At 51.5% G+C, this 15,896-nt stretch overlaps 1 protein-coding gene across 5 annotated transcripts in view; it reads right to left on the bottom strand.

Annotated features, from left to right (window-relative positions):
• Positions 1-15,896, bottom strand: part of LOC117310555 (cAMP-dependent protein kinase catalytic subunit PRKX) — an 85,545-nt gene that overhangs the window by 38,495 nt on the left and 31,154 nt on the right. For all 5 annotated transcript variants that reach the window (XM_033850240.1, XM_073799740.1, XM_033850239.2 and 2 more), the window contains exon 2: positions 13,627-13,795. In XM_033850240.1, the coding sequence (XP_033706131.1) occupies positions 13,627-13,795 (169 nt within the window). The remainder of the gene's footprint in view (positions 1-13,626; positions 13,796-15,896) is intronic.

The following is a 15,896-nucleotide window of genomic DNA, read 5'->3' as shown; positions in this document are numbered from 1 at the left end:
GGTGCTTTCACTGCCGAGGGCACGGATTCAATTCCTGGTTGGGGAACTAAGATCCCCGTAAGCCTTGCGGTGCGTGCGGTCAAATTTGAAAAAAAAAAAAAAAAAAAAAAAAAAAGATGGGCTGCAGAGAGGAAAAACGCCCCCCGTTGTGGATGTGAAAAACTTTTCTATGCCCAAGGGAAGCCTTTTAAAAAGAAAAAAGGACAACATACTCTTCTGATGTTCAAATGAATGGCTTTTTCGTTAAGCACTACGGTTTTTATGTCTTTGCACAATATGGGCCACGCGTTACGAAAGGGTTTCTCTACATGCGCGTTTCCACGTGCAGACTCTTTGCACGACGGGTGCGGTTGGGGGATGACGGCTACCCTCCGATAGGGTTGCCATACATGCCATTCTTTCTCGGTGTTCCCCGTTGATTTCTGTCTCTCAGAGTGAGAGACGGCCCGGGGTCCTGTCTGTAAGAAGCACAGTGGCAGCCCCGTCTAGGCGTTGCTTTTCCCCCAGTTCCATATAGCCGTGCATCTCTGGCCTGTTCCCCTTCTCACATCTGACAGCTCAAAGGCTCGAGATTTGCAGTGTTGAAACTTGAGGGAACACAGGACGCAGGAAGAGTGCTTTGGGGTTGTGGGTTGTGGCTATTGCTACTGGAGTGGAACACAACTTTGCTTCCCCCCGCAAAGTATCTCTTGGCATGCGGATTATTTCGACCTGAAAACAATCAAAGACTCAAAAGAGAAACTTTGACCTTCTCGCTAATAGCCTAAAAGAATTTAGACGGAGGAGCTGTTCCTGGGACCCCTATCCTCACCAGAGATGTCTGCCCGTGATATGGGCCACCCGTGGTGGGGAAACAGCAGGGCCTGGAGATCAGGGTCCACTCCGTGTCCCATTGTCTCTGCAGGCTCAGCAAACACTTGTCTACCAACTTTTTCTTTTCCGTCTCCATGTCGACGGCCTTCCTCCCCTTTGAAGTCCCAAGCCACTACCCCAACAGGCTCTTTTGTCTTTAGCTGAAGATGACAGCATTTAAGATGAGGGTTTGGACCATGTTTGTGAGTGACTCCGTTTTCCTGGGTCTCTCCCGTGTGTCCAGGGGATTCAACTTTCGTGTGACTTTCTCCTGTTCATCTGTCTCACGTCCATTTCATTCTCAGACCAGCCAGAAGAGCCTGGAAGGATAAGGAAAATGTCTTCCTCCCTGACATGGCTTTCTGGAGAAATCGTCTGAGCAGACGCCCATCCTCCTTCCATCATTTAAAATCGAGATGAGTCGTTATCTTTGGGCCGCCCGCCCTCCTTCTCCGGTCCACATACCTACGTGTATGGCAAGGACGTTCCGTGCCGTGACGCTTGCATAGAAGCGCACGGTACCCCAAACGCATGACAGCCTCGCTGTGTCTTGCGGGCGAGCTTAGAACCCAGCAAGGGCTTTGCGGTTCTGACGGGGAGATGTGTTCTAGGGCAGGGGTCCCCAACCCCCAGGCCACGGTACTGGTCCGCGTCCAGTTAGGAACCGGGTCGCACAGCAGGCGATGAGCCGCCGTTCCGCCCCGCCCCCCCACCGCTCTCATTACCACCTGAAGCCCACCATAGACACACACCTTCCGTGGAAAAACTGTCTTCCACAAAACCGGCCCCCGGGGCCAAAAAGCTTGGGGACCGCCGTTGTAGGATCCTGACACCTGACTGGTGAACTTGTACACCGAACCTCTACGTAAACTGGTGACTTGCTGAATTTCTCTGGGGCAGGGCGGATGGCCAATCTAGCTAGCACTCATCTGGGCAGGCCTGGTATTCTGGGATTTCGGGGCCGAACTGAGCCCTTAAGAAGACGTGGAACAGTCAATAATATCTAAGCAAGGGCACGACCATTTTCTACGGCTGTGAATTGGGTTGAAAAGGTAGGAGAAATATATATATAAGGCTATCTCTCTGCTGCTCCAATGCACGCACGCACGCACGCACGCACACGCACGCACGCACGCACACGCACGCACGCACGCACGCACACGCACCTGGAGGGCATCAGTGAGCTGCTAGGCAACTCACTCTTTGCGTAACTTCTGTAACTGCTCCCACAGACCCACTACCAGGCTAAGAAGCTGCCCTGACGGATTCCCAGCTCCGGCAAACAATGGATCACAAGGTTCCAAGGCAAAGTCATCTCAAGTCTCAGGAGCATCAGATAATGAACAACGTGGGGAGGTGAGGACAGAACCCAGATGGGGTTAGGAGCGAGGAATGAGACGACTTTCAGGGTTGAGCAAGTAGGTGGAGTGCGTCAGTCCCCAAAAATAGCGTGGCTGGACACCAGGTGATTCGGGAAGGAGGCCGGGGTCACAGTCTCTCTTTCCGTCCCCTGGGCTCCAGGGGAACTGCAGTTTCATCCACGGGTAGGTCGACCGACACAGGAAGCAACTGAGGGTGAAGTGTCTGTTATCCGGCTCCCAATTCCTCACACGTCAAGCCCTTCTCGGATACCAGCTGGGTGTCCTAGAATTCAACTCAGTTCTGGTACTATGCACCCAGAGGTACCATCAGACCCCACGGGGTAAGGGCTCAGTCCCACAAGACCCCAACGGCAAGTCCAGGGGGCCACCTGTGCTTCTGACCGACCGGCTGCAGGTGGAAGGTTGCCACGACCTCTCCTTGGGTTTCATCTGCTAGAACGGCTCACAGAAGTCAGGAACGTTTACGCGCTAGATCGCCTGTTTATTATAAGAGGAGCTAACTCAGGAACAGCCAGATGGGACCAATGCAGAGGGTGAGATTTGGGGAGGGGGCAGGCTGCACTCTCCCCAAATCTCTACATGTTCACCGACACGGAAGCTCTCTGAACCCTACCTTCTTGGGGTTTTATAGAGGCTTCATTACGTAGGTCTGATGAACTCACTGGCCACTGGGAAGTGAACTCAACCTCCAGCCCCCCTCCGCTTCCCAAGGTCAGGGTGGGACTGACAGTTCCAACCCTCTAAGGGTTGGTTCCCCTATAACCAGCCCCCAGCCACAGGTGACCCGGGGGCTTTCCAAGACACCTTTATGGCTCTCGACACTTAGGAAATTGCAAGGGTTTTAGGAACTCTGTGCCAGGAACTGAGAAGAAGACCAAATAAATATTTCCTAGGGTAAATCACCGTATCACAATCTCAAATGTCACAAACAAGGGATCGAGTGGGGAGAACTATACCGACCGACCAAGCTAGATGAAGATGTTCGTTCCACAAATATCTAATGAAATCAAACAAACCTTCAACCAACCGCCATACCTACGAAAGCCACCGTATATTAAGCGGATAAGTCATTTTTGCCTTTGTAGATCACACGCAGAAGTGATCCGTCATCAGCTTGCTTAAGAAGCAATACTTTTCAAATAAAGGCCCCCATAACGAATAGAACTTACGGCTATAAAACAAACAAAAGTCCTGAGGGCTCTGACGCCACTTTCCTCCTCCAAATCACGAAAATCAGATACATTATCGAAAGGAAGAAAAGAAATTCCTCCGATACATCTTTGCTTCAAAGCTCCACCAGTTAAGAGGTTCCTTGTATGGAAAGAAGATGTAAAGAGTTGGGTATTATTAACGATCGGAAGTAAACAAATATTCAAACAGTTCCTGACATCACGATTCCAAGAACAGTTACAGTCATTGCTTGGTGCTTGTGGCTGACAGGAGGCAGTCCACGTGACCACAGAGGAATTCAACTCTTGAGTTTAGAGAATCAGAAGCGGGATGAACTGCAGGAGCTAATCTGTTCATCCCGTCATTCTCATCAACTGCAGGACCGAGTCTATAAAAAAAATAGAAGTTCGAGGGCCAAAAGCAAGGTTTATCACGTCGCTACGAGAAAAGCACGCATGTAGTGGATCTAAAAGGCGTGGGACCCACGGTTAGCATCACCAAGCAGCATCTCCAGTAACTCATGATCGCCCGTCTTTATTGACCTCACCACCCACTGATTTTCTCTGTTTAGTGGATACATCTGGACAAGGACCCACTTCGGGGACTTCCCTGGTGGTCCAGTGGTTGAGACTTCGCCTTCCAGTGCAGGGGGTGCGGGTTCGAGCCCTGGTCGGGGAAACTAAGATCCCACACGCCTCACAGCCGAAACACCAAAACACATAAAGCAGAAGCAATATTGTCACAAACTCAGTAACGACTTAAAAAATGGTCCACATCAAAAAAAAAAAAAAAGAAATCTTAAAAAAAACCAAACAAAGGACCCACTTCAAACCTGGCAATGTCCTATCTTGGACACACTGGAAAGGGCATCTCCCGTTTGGCCTGTCGTGAGCCTTGTGGGAAGCAGGGGAACCAGCTCTAAACACCGAACACAGAAGGGGGTGTGTGTCCCAGCAAGATGGGAAGGGTTGCCCAGGTGTATCTGTGGTCGAAGGAGGCTGGGGACAGACATACAGGGAAGTTGGAAACTGAGGCACCCGTCAAACCCTAGAGCTGTGGATGCACCGTAGGGAGTCTGCATTTTGTTGACGGCAGGAAGGAAAGTCATTGACGGGACTGGAAAACAAAGGATGACAGTTGGGTTTTCATGTCAGAAAGAAGCCCCCGTCTCCAATCAAGAGTGGATAAGCCCTGGGGAGGTGACTGAGAAGAAAGAGAGGGGACCCAGATGAACAAAGGTGGACGGACTTTGGAGATGTGACTTACAAGAGGAAAGGGCAGGTCTGGAAAAGATGAAAACTCTAACTCGAAAAGATCCATGCACCCCTGTGTGCACAGCAGCAGTAGTCACTACAGCCAAGACATGGAAGCAACAGAAGTGTCCATCGGCAGAGGACTGGATAAAGAAGACGTGGTACGTGTATACACAGTGCAATACCACTGAGCCATGAAAAAGAATGAAACAATGCAGCCTGCAGCGGCATGGATGGACCTGGAGATGATCACGCTACGTGAGGTCAGTCAGACAGAGAAAGACAAACGTTATACAGTATCACTCCTATGTGAAACCTAACAAGTAACAGGACTGCATCTACGTACAAAACAGAAACAGACTCACAGACACAGAAGCATGGATGGACCTAGAGATTATCATAATGAGCGAAGTGAGCCAGAAAGAGAAAGACAAATGCCATATGATGTCACTTAGACGCGGAATCTAAAATATGATACAAACGAACTTACTTACACAACAGCAGTAGACTCACTGACACAGAAAACAAACTTACGGTCACCCAAGGGGAAGCGGGGGGAGGGCTCAAAAACTAGGGGTTTGGGGTTAACATATACACACCACTATATATAAAATAACCAACAAGGACCTACTGTACAGCACAGGGAACTGTGCTCAATAGCTTATAATAATCTATAATGGAAAAGAATAGGAAAAAAGTTTTATATAAATATATAAAACTGAATCACTTTGCTGTACACATGAAACGAGCACAATATTGTAAATCAACTATAGTTCAAAGAGTTAAAAAAAAGGAAGAGGAAAGGGCAGAAGCCCTGGTTAGAGTGAACACAGCAGCAAAGAAAAGGAAATCAAAAACAGTGCCCGGGGGGTGGGGGGGGTGGGGAGGGGACCCGGGAGCTGGAAGGGCCATTTGGGGGGAGTCCAAAGGAGGAACTGATTGGAGGTGTGGGGCAAAGAGGAAGGTCAAGAATTCTTTTCCAACATGAGGACCCTGAACTGCCTGCAGAGACATCCGGGCAGAAGGGACCAGGCGCCAGGTGGGTGGATGAGTCTAGCTTGGAAGGAGCAGGTGTGAGTGAGAAGCTGAGCTTAGGAGTCCAGAGTGTCTAGTGTGCAGCAAGTGTGACTACAGTGCATGACGTTGGGAGCACGTGCACACGTTCACACACGTCCGTCCCCTATACCACGTCCGCTCCCTGATCCTCCCACCTCTACCTTGCATGGCCCATGCCCAGCCTCTCTCCAAGGAAAAGCTAAGAGACCTCCCTCCCTTTCTGTACGCCCTCACGCCTGCCCGGCCTCCTGGAAAGCGTCCACCCAAAATGCCCAGGAGGGATCTCTACGAAGCAGAGTTCAAAACAGTGAGAGGCAAAAAAAATAGTATGCTGTGAGCATGCCACACTCCGCATGTGTGTGCGCACGCGCACAGAGCTCTTTAAGCGCGGGGAGAAGGACAGAAGGCGTCAGACCAAACTGTCCACGTGGTGACCTGGTGATGATGGAGGGACAAAGGAGGAAAGAAAAGGGAATGAGGCAAGCTGAGGAAAAAAAAGAAAAAAGAAAGAAAAGCAGAGAGGAGAAGAGAAAATGCTTAAGCACTCTCCACGGGCAGGAAAGAGAAAGAGATGTCGAAAATGCACTCAAGGAGTTGAGGCTGGGACTGAGACGCCTGTACACCTGTGTTCACAGCAGCATTACAACAGCCAAGAGGTGGAGGCAGACCAAGTGTCCCTGGATGCATGATGCATATAAACAAATGTGTTCCAGTCACACAGTGGAATATTACTCAGCCATGAAAAAGGAAGGACATTGTGATACAGGCTACAATGTGGACAGGCCTTGAGAACATGATGCTTGGTGAGAGAAGCCAGACCCAAAAGGACACACAGTGTGGGATTCCACTCAGAGGAGGTCCCTAGGGTTGTCACACTCATCAGAAAGTAGATGGTGGGGCTGGGGGAGGGGGAGGGGGACGCAGTGTTTCATGGGCACCATGAGTTCCAACTTTGCAAGATGAAAAGGTTCTGGAGATGATGGTTGGGATGGCTGCACGATGTGGATGGACTTAATGTCACTGAATTATACACTTAAAAATGGTCAAGATGGCAGACGAATGGATAAAGAAGATGTGGCACATGTATACAATGTAATATTACTCGGCCATAAAAAGAAACGAAGTTAAGTTAGTTGTAGTGAGGTGGATGGACCTAGAGTCCGTCATACAGAGTGAAGTAAGTCAGAAGGAGAAAAACAAATACCGTATGCTCACACATACATATGGAATCTAAAAAAAAAAAAAAAAAAAAGGTTCTGAAGAACCTAGGGGCAGGACAGGAATAAAGACACAGATGTAGAGAATGGACTTGAGGACACGGGGAGGGGGAAGGGTAAGCTGGGACGAAGTGAGAGAGACGCAAGGACATATATACACTACCAAACGTAAAATAGGTAGCTAGTGGGAAGCAGCCGCACAGCACAGGGAGATCAGCTCGGTGCTTTGTGACCACCTAGAGGGGTGGGATAGGGAGGGTGGGAGGGAGGGAGAGGCAAGAGGGAAGAGGTATGGAGATATATGTATATGTATGGCTGGTTCACTTTGTTATAAAGCAGAAACTAACACACCACTCTAAAGCAATTATACTCCAATAAAGATGTTTAAAAAAAAAAAGTCAAGATGGTCAATTTTATGTGAGGTACATTTTACCACGATTAAAAAATTAAAATTGAAAAAAATGCATTGGAGAGAACATATTAATCAATTATTCCATAAACAGCAAAAAAAAAAAAGTGGCTGTCATTGACAATGAGTAGGAACACACTGGCAGAGACGTCAGCTCTGAGCGCAAAGAAGCACTTTCCACCTTTGATTATTGTCTTTTATTTGCAAAGTCCGCAGTGAGCACCTCCCTTGTGGCATTTTAATCAACTTAAAAGTCAGCCTCATCTAGCTGGAGACACCTAACTTGAAAGTTGGTCACAATTTCTCCAGATGCTGCCGTAAAGCTGGACTCTGCCATTCAAAAGGAGAAAACAGAAAGCCACTCACGTCACCCTTTCTTGAGCCCCATCGCCCGGCGCAATCTGAGGTTCTGGAACATCCCTTCCAGTTTCCGAACCGGCTCCATGGTAACCAGTGCCCCCCGCCCGCCCCGCCGAGGGGACCTGAACTTGTTTCCCCGTCCCCAGCCCAGGCTCCCCCCGTTGTGGACCCCAGGGGTCCCAACGCTCGGTGGCTGATGCCTTCCCAAGGACGACCGTTCGCTCTCTCTCTCTTTCCAGATGGCTCCCTGGAAACTGCCCCACCTGGAACGCTGTCTCTCCCATCCAACTTCCCAGGCATGTGCCAGGCCAGTACACCGCTGTGGAAGGCGGGGACGGGGTGACCTCGTGCTCCGTTCTCGCACCCAAGTCCCCAGCTGAACGCACAGGAAGCGCACCCTCCGAGGTGCCCATCTAACCTCCCCAGAAGTGCCCTGGGGGCCCGTTCCCATCTCCTGCCCCCGCTCCTGAGTTACACACCAGCATCAATGCTGGAGCTCCCCGCCACGTCCAGCCTTGCGTCCAAGGCGGACTCAGATCCCTCCCCATGTCCCAGCCTCCTGGCTGACCCGTGGCCCCTGCACCAAGCATTCCCCCCACCTGTCAGCCACCAAATGCCTTCTCCTTCTGCGAGATTCTGCTGCAGCACCCTCAGCGGCTTAGGACCTCCGGCCCCAAAGGGCTGACGATTCCGTCCTTACCAACCACGCTGGCATCTACCAGAGCCTCATCGGGAACGTCACAGTTTCCCTCCATCAGGAGAATTCAAACCTCCCTTTTATAAGCATCCACCTTGCCAGATCCCCCAAAATTCAAAACGGACATTTTGTTACGTTCGGACAAAGCACAGAACAAGGAATTGGGAAGTGGCCGTGTTCCTTCTGTCACGGCCGTCCCTTGCAGGCGGTGAAAGAGGAAGGAGAGCTATTTCTGGACTTTTGCTTCTGAAACTCAAGTGCAGAGGGGTCAAGGGAAGTCAGAACAGGGTGTTCTTTCCTCCTTAACTACCAGAAAAGCCAAGGAACAGTTTTACTAACTACCCGTCCATGTGCCATGGAGATGCACACGAGACTCAAGTCTGTGGGCAGGAAGAAAGACCTTTCCTTTAGGCTATGGGCTCGTCCTCTCCAGACTAAGACCCAAGTTCCTCTACGTGGAGATCCAAGCTGTCATTTCGCCAATAATGAGAAGGATGTGCCCCATGGGTGATGGACCTCTGAGTTCTTTCATACCCAGATCTGTAGCGGAAAGCCAATGAAACATGGCTGGCTAGCTGGGTCTTCTACTGCACAATGAGCGACACGGCACCGGGACTGTTACTGGGTCCACAGGCTCATCACCAAGACGAAATGATGGAACTCCACGTGCAGGGGCTGGGACAGGAAAGTGAGAATGCACCCACACCACCTAGTCTCTGTGTGTGCCCCTATCACAGGTGTTATCAACCAACCTTCCATCCATCATTCAACCCATCCATCCATCCGTCAACCTATCTAATCATTTGTCTACCATCTGTGTATCCATCCATCCATCCACCCACCCATCCATCTACCCAAATATCTACCTATCGATCTATTTATCTCACTATCTATTTCTATATCACCTGCCTATTCATCCTGTCTTCCTTTCTTCCTTCCATCCATCCATCCACGCATTCTTTCTTTCTATCTATCTATCTATCTATCTATCTATCTAGGCAGTGGTCTGTAATCAGGACTATTTCACTCCCTGGGACATTTTCTGTCAACGTCTAAAGACATTTTTTGCCATCACACCACGGAGGGAGTGTGCTCCTGGCATCGAGTGGGTAGACACCAGGGATGCTGCTAGACCTCCTCTACTACACAGAAGAGCCGCCACCACAAAGAATTTCCCGTCCCCAATGTCAGTGGCGCCCAGGTGAGAATGCCTGTCCTGGATCCCACCAACTCTAAGATGCCAGCGATTTCTAGACGCACAAAGGGCAGGGAGCAGACACAGGGTCCTGGTCTAGGGGCGGGACACAAGCCTTCCTCCCCGGGACACCTTGACTGTAACACAATCCTTCTACACTGAGTTTGTCAGCTCTTCTGAAATTATCTCTACGCTGGCTGAACCGGCCTTCAGGATGGCTTTATCCCAGAACAGAATGCGTTCTCTGATGTGGACGTAATGAACGTCCTGGCCGACTTTCAACAACGCAACCAGTAGTACTTCAAATACCGCACGCTAATGACACCGTGGGCGAACGTGCCAAACCGTTCACGTGGAAGTTGAAACTTGAGTCTTTGTTCGGCGTGATACCCGGGGTCATCGGTATTCCATGTGGCTTCACGGGAACATGAGTAAGGCTCACTCAACACTTCTGGATGGTATGAAAGGCAGATGTTGGGAGAAGCAACTCATTTCCAAGAGAAACTGCACAGCTGGGGGGATTCGGTACCTGCTTCCCTCGTGGTCTCTTCCCACTAAATCTGGTGCCCCATCCAGTGGCCCTGGGCACCCTACTCCCCCCGTTCGCGGGGCTGGTCAGAGACAGCGCTCTCCCCATTACGTGTGGGGCACCTCTAGAGTCTGCTGACCCTGGATCAATTCAATCCCAGTTTTCAAACACCGCCAGGTCCCTCATATGATAAAGCAGAGAAAACTTCCAAAGGCTACGAGTACTTTGTAGTAAGACCCCTGTGCACTGAAAGACCTGCACTTAGCAAGTCACTAAGTAGTAGTGTCCACCCCAAAATCTCTATGCTGAAGTCCTAACCCCCAGGACCTCAGCATGTGGCTGGATTTAGAGATGGGGTCTTTAAAAAGGGGATGAACGTGAAATGAGGTCACTAGGCTGGGTCCTGATCCCGTAGGGCTGCGGTCCTTATAGGAAGACGAGGCCAGGACACAGACATGCAGAGGACAGCCTTGCGGACTAAAGGACCAGGAAAAGTTCCTGCCTGTTGGCCGTAGCACAGTTGGACCTGACATATAAGAAGACTGCGTTGACGTGTGCCGGCACCCAGTGAGCTGTGCGGCAACAGGAATATCAAGGTCGCAAAGAGACTGTCAGATTACAGAGCCACCGCAGTGCAGAGAGATCACACTCTTTCAAATTAGAGAAAACCCGATTCAGATAACCTGGGGTCAAATTCCATCCCACTGAAACTAGGGCTTACAGCCTTTGTGATGGAAACAATTCAGGTACTTATCCAAAAGCACGGAACGTCGGAATACACAGTCTGCGTCCCTCTGGATTCGGCAGTCTACCCTACCTGAGGAGGAGACCGCCTGATTGGCTGTCCAGGAGTCAAGGAAGCAGAGTTGTTTGACTAAAGCTCTGTTCTTCACGGTCCTCCTCTTCCCTATTCCCTTTTAACTTCCCAAAGCTCAAGGATTCTATCCTGGGGACTCCTCTGAGGTAGTTAGAAAGCACCCCCAGAGCCCATCCCCTAGGCTGGTGCCCACTCCAGGAGACGACGGGGTGTGTGGTACTTTGCTGGGGCTGCCGTAACAGAAGACCACAAACTGGGTGGCTTAAACAACAGAAATGCATCCTGTCATAGTTCTGGAGGCCAGAAGTGCAAGATCAGGGTGTTGGTGGTTCCTTCTAGAATCTCCAGGGAAGGATCCGTCCTAGCTTCTTCCATAGCTTCTGCTGGTTGCCAGCAATCCCTGGGGCTCCTCGGCTTACGGCCGCATCACCCCCGATCTCCTCCTCTGTCTTCACGTGGCCGTCTCCTCTCTGTGTGTCTCTGTGTGTCTTCTCTGCTTGGTACGAGGGCACCCATCACATCAGATGGAGAACCCACCTTACTCCTATAGGACCTCGACCTCCATCTTGATGACACCTACAAAGACCCAACTTCCAAATAAGGTCACATTCACGGGTACTGGGGGTCAGGACATCAACGTATCTTTTGCAGGAGAGGGGGGACACGACACACAATTCAACCCACAGCAAGGTGGAGTTCCCAGAATGGAAGCCATCCCCCAAGGTTCCCTATAGCATCACCCTAATGTTTCCAGGGGGACGTGCCTGGTCCCAGAACATACGCGTTGAGGTGACCTCAGCAACCCCGCCAGCCGCCGGGCAGCATGCCCGCCACCCACGCACAGCCCTGGGAAGCACTCCTCCCACTGGCTTCTTCCCTCTTCTCCAAACTTGTGTCTTCTCGACACCCATGTCGCAGACTTTTCATTTTCACCATCAATTCCACCTGCTTCTCTTCCGTGTTCTCCTAATTTCACTGCAGACACATAACCCATCACGCCACTTGGTCTCCAGAGCAAACCGGAACCCAGCGGCCAGGTGCCCCGTCTTCCTGGGAAAACTCAGCCACAAAGCACCCTCGGGGACACACCCTGGGGTCCTGGCTTGAGACTTCCTGTATTTGGTAAAAGCCCAAGACCGTTCTCCCAAATCACGTGAGAATGACTTGGCAACAGATAAAGGAGTCCACAGCTCCTTTACAAAACGTGTACTGAACACCCTAGCCAACTGAAGTCGTCATCCAGAATCACTATTTCAGTTTCTCGAAGAGACACCAGAAGTAGAAGCTTTTCTTCTTTCCAGAAGAAGATCTACACGCATGAGATTTTCTACCCATCTCCCCACCACCTCCCAGCGAAGAGGAGACTCAGACCTGAACAGGGAGGGATGGTGGCTCTGCTGCACCGGCTAAGTTCTTTTTCTGTTTCGATTTTAATGACTCAACAGCATGAGACTCTACTGACCCGTCCACGCTGGCCCAGCACGGCCACTGGGCTTCATAAAAGGAAAGTAAGACAAGAAGTCAGCTGCTTCCCTTCTGTCACCCGTCAAACATGCCGCCTGTCCCTGCTCCGAGTGACACGCTGTTTCGGGCCCTGGGGACGTTGCTCCGGTGGCTGTGAGCCGGCAGGTGTTATCTCCCTGCACTGGGGCACAGGCAAGGTGCTCCAAGCGCAGGGTGCAGGCGCCTGTCTCTGTGTACAGGCAGGTGTATCACAGAAGAAAGGCAGGTGAGGGTGAGGTGGGAGAGGTAGGGGGTGGGGAGAGGCAGATGAAGGGGGCACCATGGGGGGGCGGGTGGCCCTGCGGTGACAACATGGATGGTACCTCCCACCTCCTCCTGCAGGTCACTTTCCTGGGATGGAGGCAAGAGCGTCTGAAAAGAGCCAGAGGCAGAGGCAGAGCCCGGGATGAGCCGTTTCTAGGCCACTGAGCCCCTGGGGTCATTCCCTGAGGATGTGTCAGCAGAGACGCAGGTCATCAGAGGGCCGTGCGGGTGAAGGGATCCCTACGGCTGTAGTTAAAGCAATGAACGCCTTGAAAGAGGCAAGTCTGGGAGGCCAAGAACAGCTGGGCACTCAGGCCAGAGAGGGGGGCCCACACCAGGCTGGGCTGGGAGGGGTCGGGGGCTGCGAAGGGGCGTGAGGAAGGCGGCGGAAGGGGCAGGCCCCCGGGGATGGGGACGGAGAGCCCTCTGTGGACGCCCACACTTGAGGCCCCTGAGTGGGAAACGGCCTTACCCTCCGCCAGCAAAGAGCGTGGCAGAAAGAGGGATCCATTTGGTCCACATCGGGCACCTTCAACTGGAAGGTTCTATGAGGCATCGACATGGGGCCACTGAACGGCCAGCTAGAAACCCAAGGAACGATGTGAGTGAGCAGAGGTGAGCAGGTGACTGAGGTCCCAGGAAGACCGACTGGACCAGCTGTCCAGGGGGCTGGGGGTGGGAGGAGGGGACAGAGCCTCTGGCGGGCCCCAGGTGGCCCTGTGGACACGCGGCTGGTGCAGGGGGGGCAGCGCCAGGCGCGCCACCCTGGCAGGCACTCGTGGGAACGGCGCCTTTCTCCGCGAGACCGGGAGCTGAGATGTCTCAGCAGAGGGTGACCCGCTGTGACCGCACCCCATCCCACCTCCCGCAGGAGAATCCACCTGGGGGCCGGGAGGGTGGGGACCCGGCGAAGGGGACTCACAGCTTGACCAGGAACGGGTGGCTGACTTCCTTCAGCACGGATTTCTCGTTGTGCACGTGCTGTTCCTGCTTCAGGCGGATGACGTCCGGGATACTCATGACCTTCAGGGCGAAGAAACGTGTGCTCTGCTTCTCGCGGACCAGCTGCACGCGACCGAACGTCCCCGTACCTGCAGTGGGGAGACGCGGTGTCAGCAGCCACGGCCCCCAGGACGGGAGACCAGCACCCCGACCTCAAGACAACCTGGGGGCTCGGACAACTCAGTAATGGGCGATACACCTGGTGCGAGGGCTGGGTGACGGGCACCTGTCTGGAACGGTCAACTGAACCGACACACACACAGGATCACTCGCCCCCGAATTGTTCTTTAATAGGGGCGACTGGCCATGCTTTCTGCAAATGAGTCATCCCAGAGGAAACGCGCACACACACACACACAGGGAAAGGCAGAATGGAAAAGGATGCTAAATACATTCCTTCGACGTGTCTTTTTCTTTAGGTTTTCTAAATCAAGACAAGACATAGAAAATAAACTTACGGTTACCGGAGGGGATAGCAGGGGGTGGGGAGAGATAAATTAGGAGTTTGGGATTAGCAGAGACACACTACTATATATAAAACAGGTGAACAACAAGGACCTACTGTAGAGCACAGGAAACTCTACTCAACACCTTATAATAACCTATGATAGGAAAGAATCTGAAAAAGAACAGATAAGCATATATATAACCGCATCACTCTGCTGTGCACCTGAAGCTAACACACATTGCGAATTAACTATACTTCAATTTTAAAAATTGGATTAAAAAATAAAAAATCAGAAGATGACTCTTTCCACGAAAACTTGTGAGTATCCCTGCCTGGTTCCCCTTTATCCCACAAAGCACTGTATGAGAGGCTAATGAACGCAAAACTCTAGTACACGTGTTGGTGATTGCCACCGTCCTGTTAAAACAAAACAAAACAGAAAAGGCTAAGTGTGACACACCCCTCCTCACAAGCTGCTTCCTTTAAGCCATTAATGCCAGCTAAACGCACTCAGTGTTTCTGTGAACACTTGCCAGGGGTTAGAACCAAGTGATGCAGATACTCACAGAGAGAAAAATTTAAAAAGTGCAAACATGAAAGGAAATCAACAGCATAAATGTAAAAGGAAATCAAACCCTCCTGTGTACCATAGGCTGTGACACTGTCAACCCAATGTCTCCTCCTCTGTGGTCTCCCACCAGCCCTTCTTCATCCTCTGAGCCTCACTGTGGGGTGGGGTCCAGCTGCTACCCCTCCCCCAGGCCGGCAATCACTTAGGGCACCTCTGAGATTAAAGCTCCGAAGGCATTTTATCTACGGCCAGAGAAAAGGTAAAGTTGGGGGCAGAAAAGTGACATCTGCATGTGTGACCCTCTGGAAGCTTACCCAAGACGGCTGTCCTTTCCGCCCCCGTTTATCGAAGAAATAACGCAGAGGAAGGGCTCTCCCAGGGGAAGGAGGTGTGGAAAACGGCCAACGAATTGGGGCTCCCTGGCTGGAAAAATGGCCATCAACATGATGAGAAAGCAGGAAGACAGGAATTCAGGGATGGCTCGAAGACGAAAAAGACCTTCAACGCAACCACGCAGCCACCTTCTCCTCTTTCACAGAGTTGGGAACGCCATTTACGGCACATGGTAACATGGAGAGGAAAACAAAGTTACACCTAAGCAACGCACTTGGGGGGAGGGCCCCTTCTACAAATTGAAATTCTCAAGCTGCAAAATACGTAAGTACCTCTACTGGCTTACGCAGCTGGGGTGAGGGGCATGGCTACGTCACCTTGGCTTTTCACGCAAGCTCCCAATCGTGCCTATTTTATGACTGCACAAGTAGAAAGCGATGGACACACATGAAGGAAAGAAACTGCCGGAAGAAGCCAATGACGAGCCCCAGCACAGGTGTTAAAAGTCCGTCCTCATCAAAAGATGATTCAGAAGTAGAAACAGCATTGTGTCACAGTGAGGCAGCGTTGACAAAGTTCTGCGCAAGCAGGTTCACAGAGAGGCAAGTAGGGGAAGGGCCCCGAGGCGAGTGAATGGACACAGTCGAGGTGTTTTCAGGAGATCGCTTGGCAAAGGGCGCAGGAACGGGAACTGAGGACACTGGCATGGCATCTAGTGCAAGTTGTGCCTTCGACTTGCTCTGTGAACCCACCGCAAACCAATGAACCCGTCTGGACTCATACTGTTTTCATCTCTCTGGTAGAACAGGTAGATGACTAGATCGACGTTATCAACGGT

This window comes from Tursiops truncatus, chromosome Y (assembly GCF_011762595.2).
Source record: "Tursiops truncatus isolate mTurTru1 chromosome Y, mTurTru1.mat.Y, whole genome shotgun sequence".
Classification (NCBI taxonomy): Eukaryota; Metazoa; Chordata; class Mammalia; order Artiodactyla; family Delphinidae; genus Tursiops; species Tursiops truncatus.
Note: the sequence above shows the minus strand (reverse complement) of the source record. Positions and strands in the feature narration are given on the sequence as shown.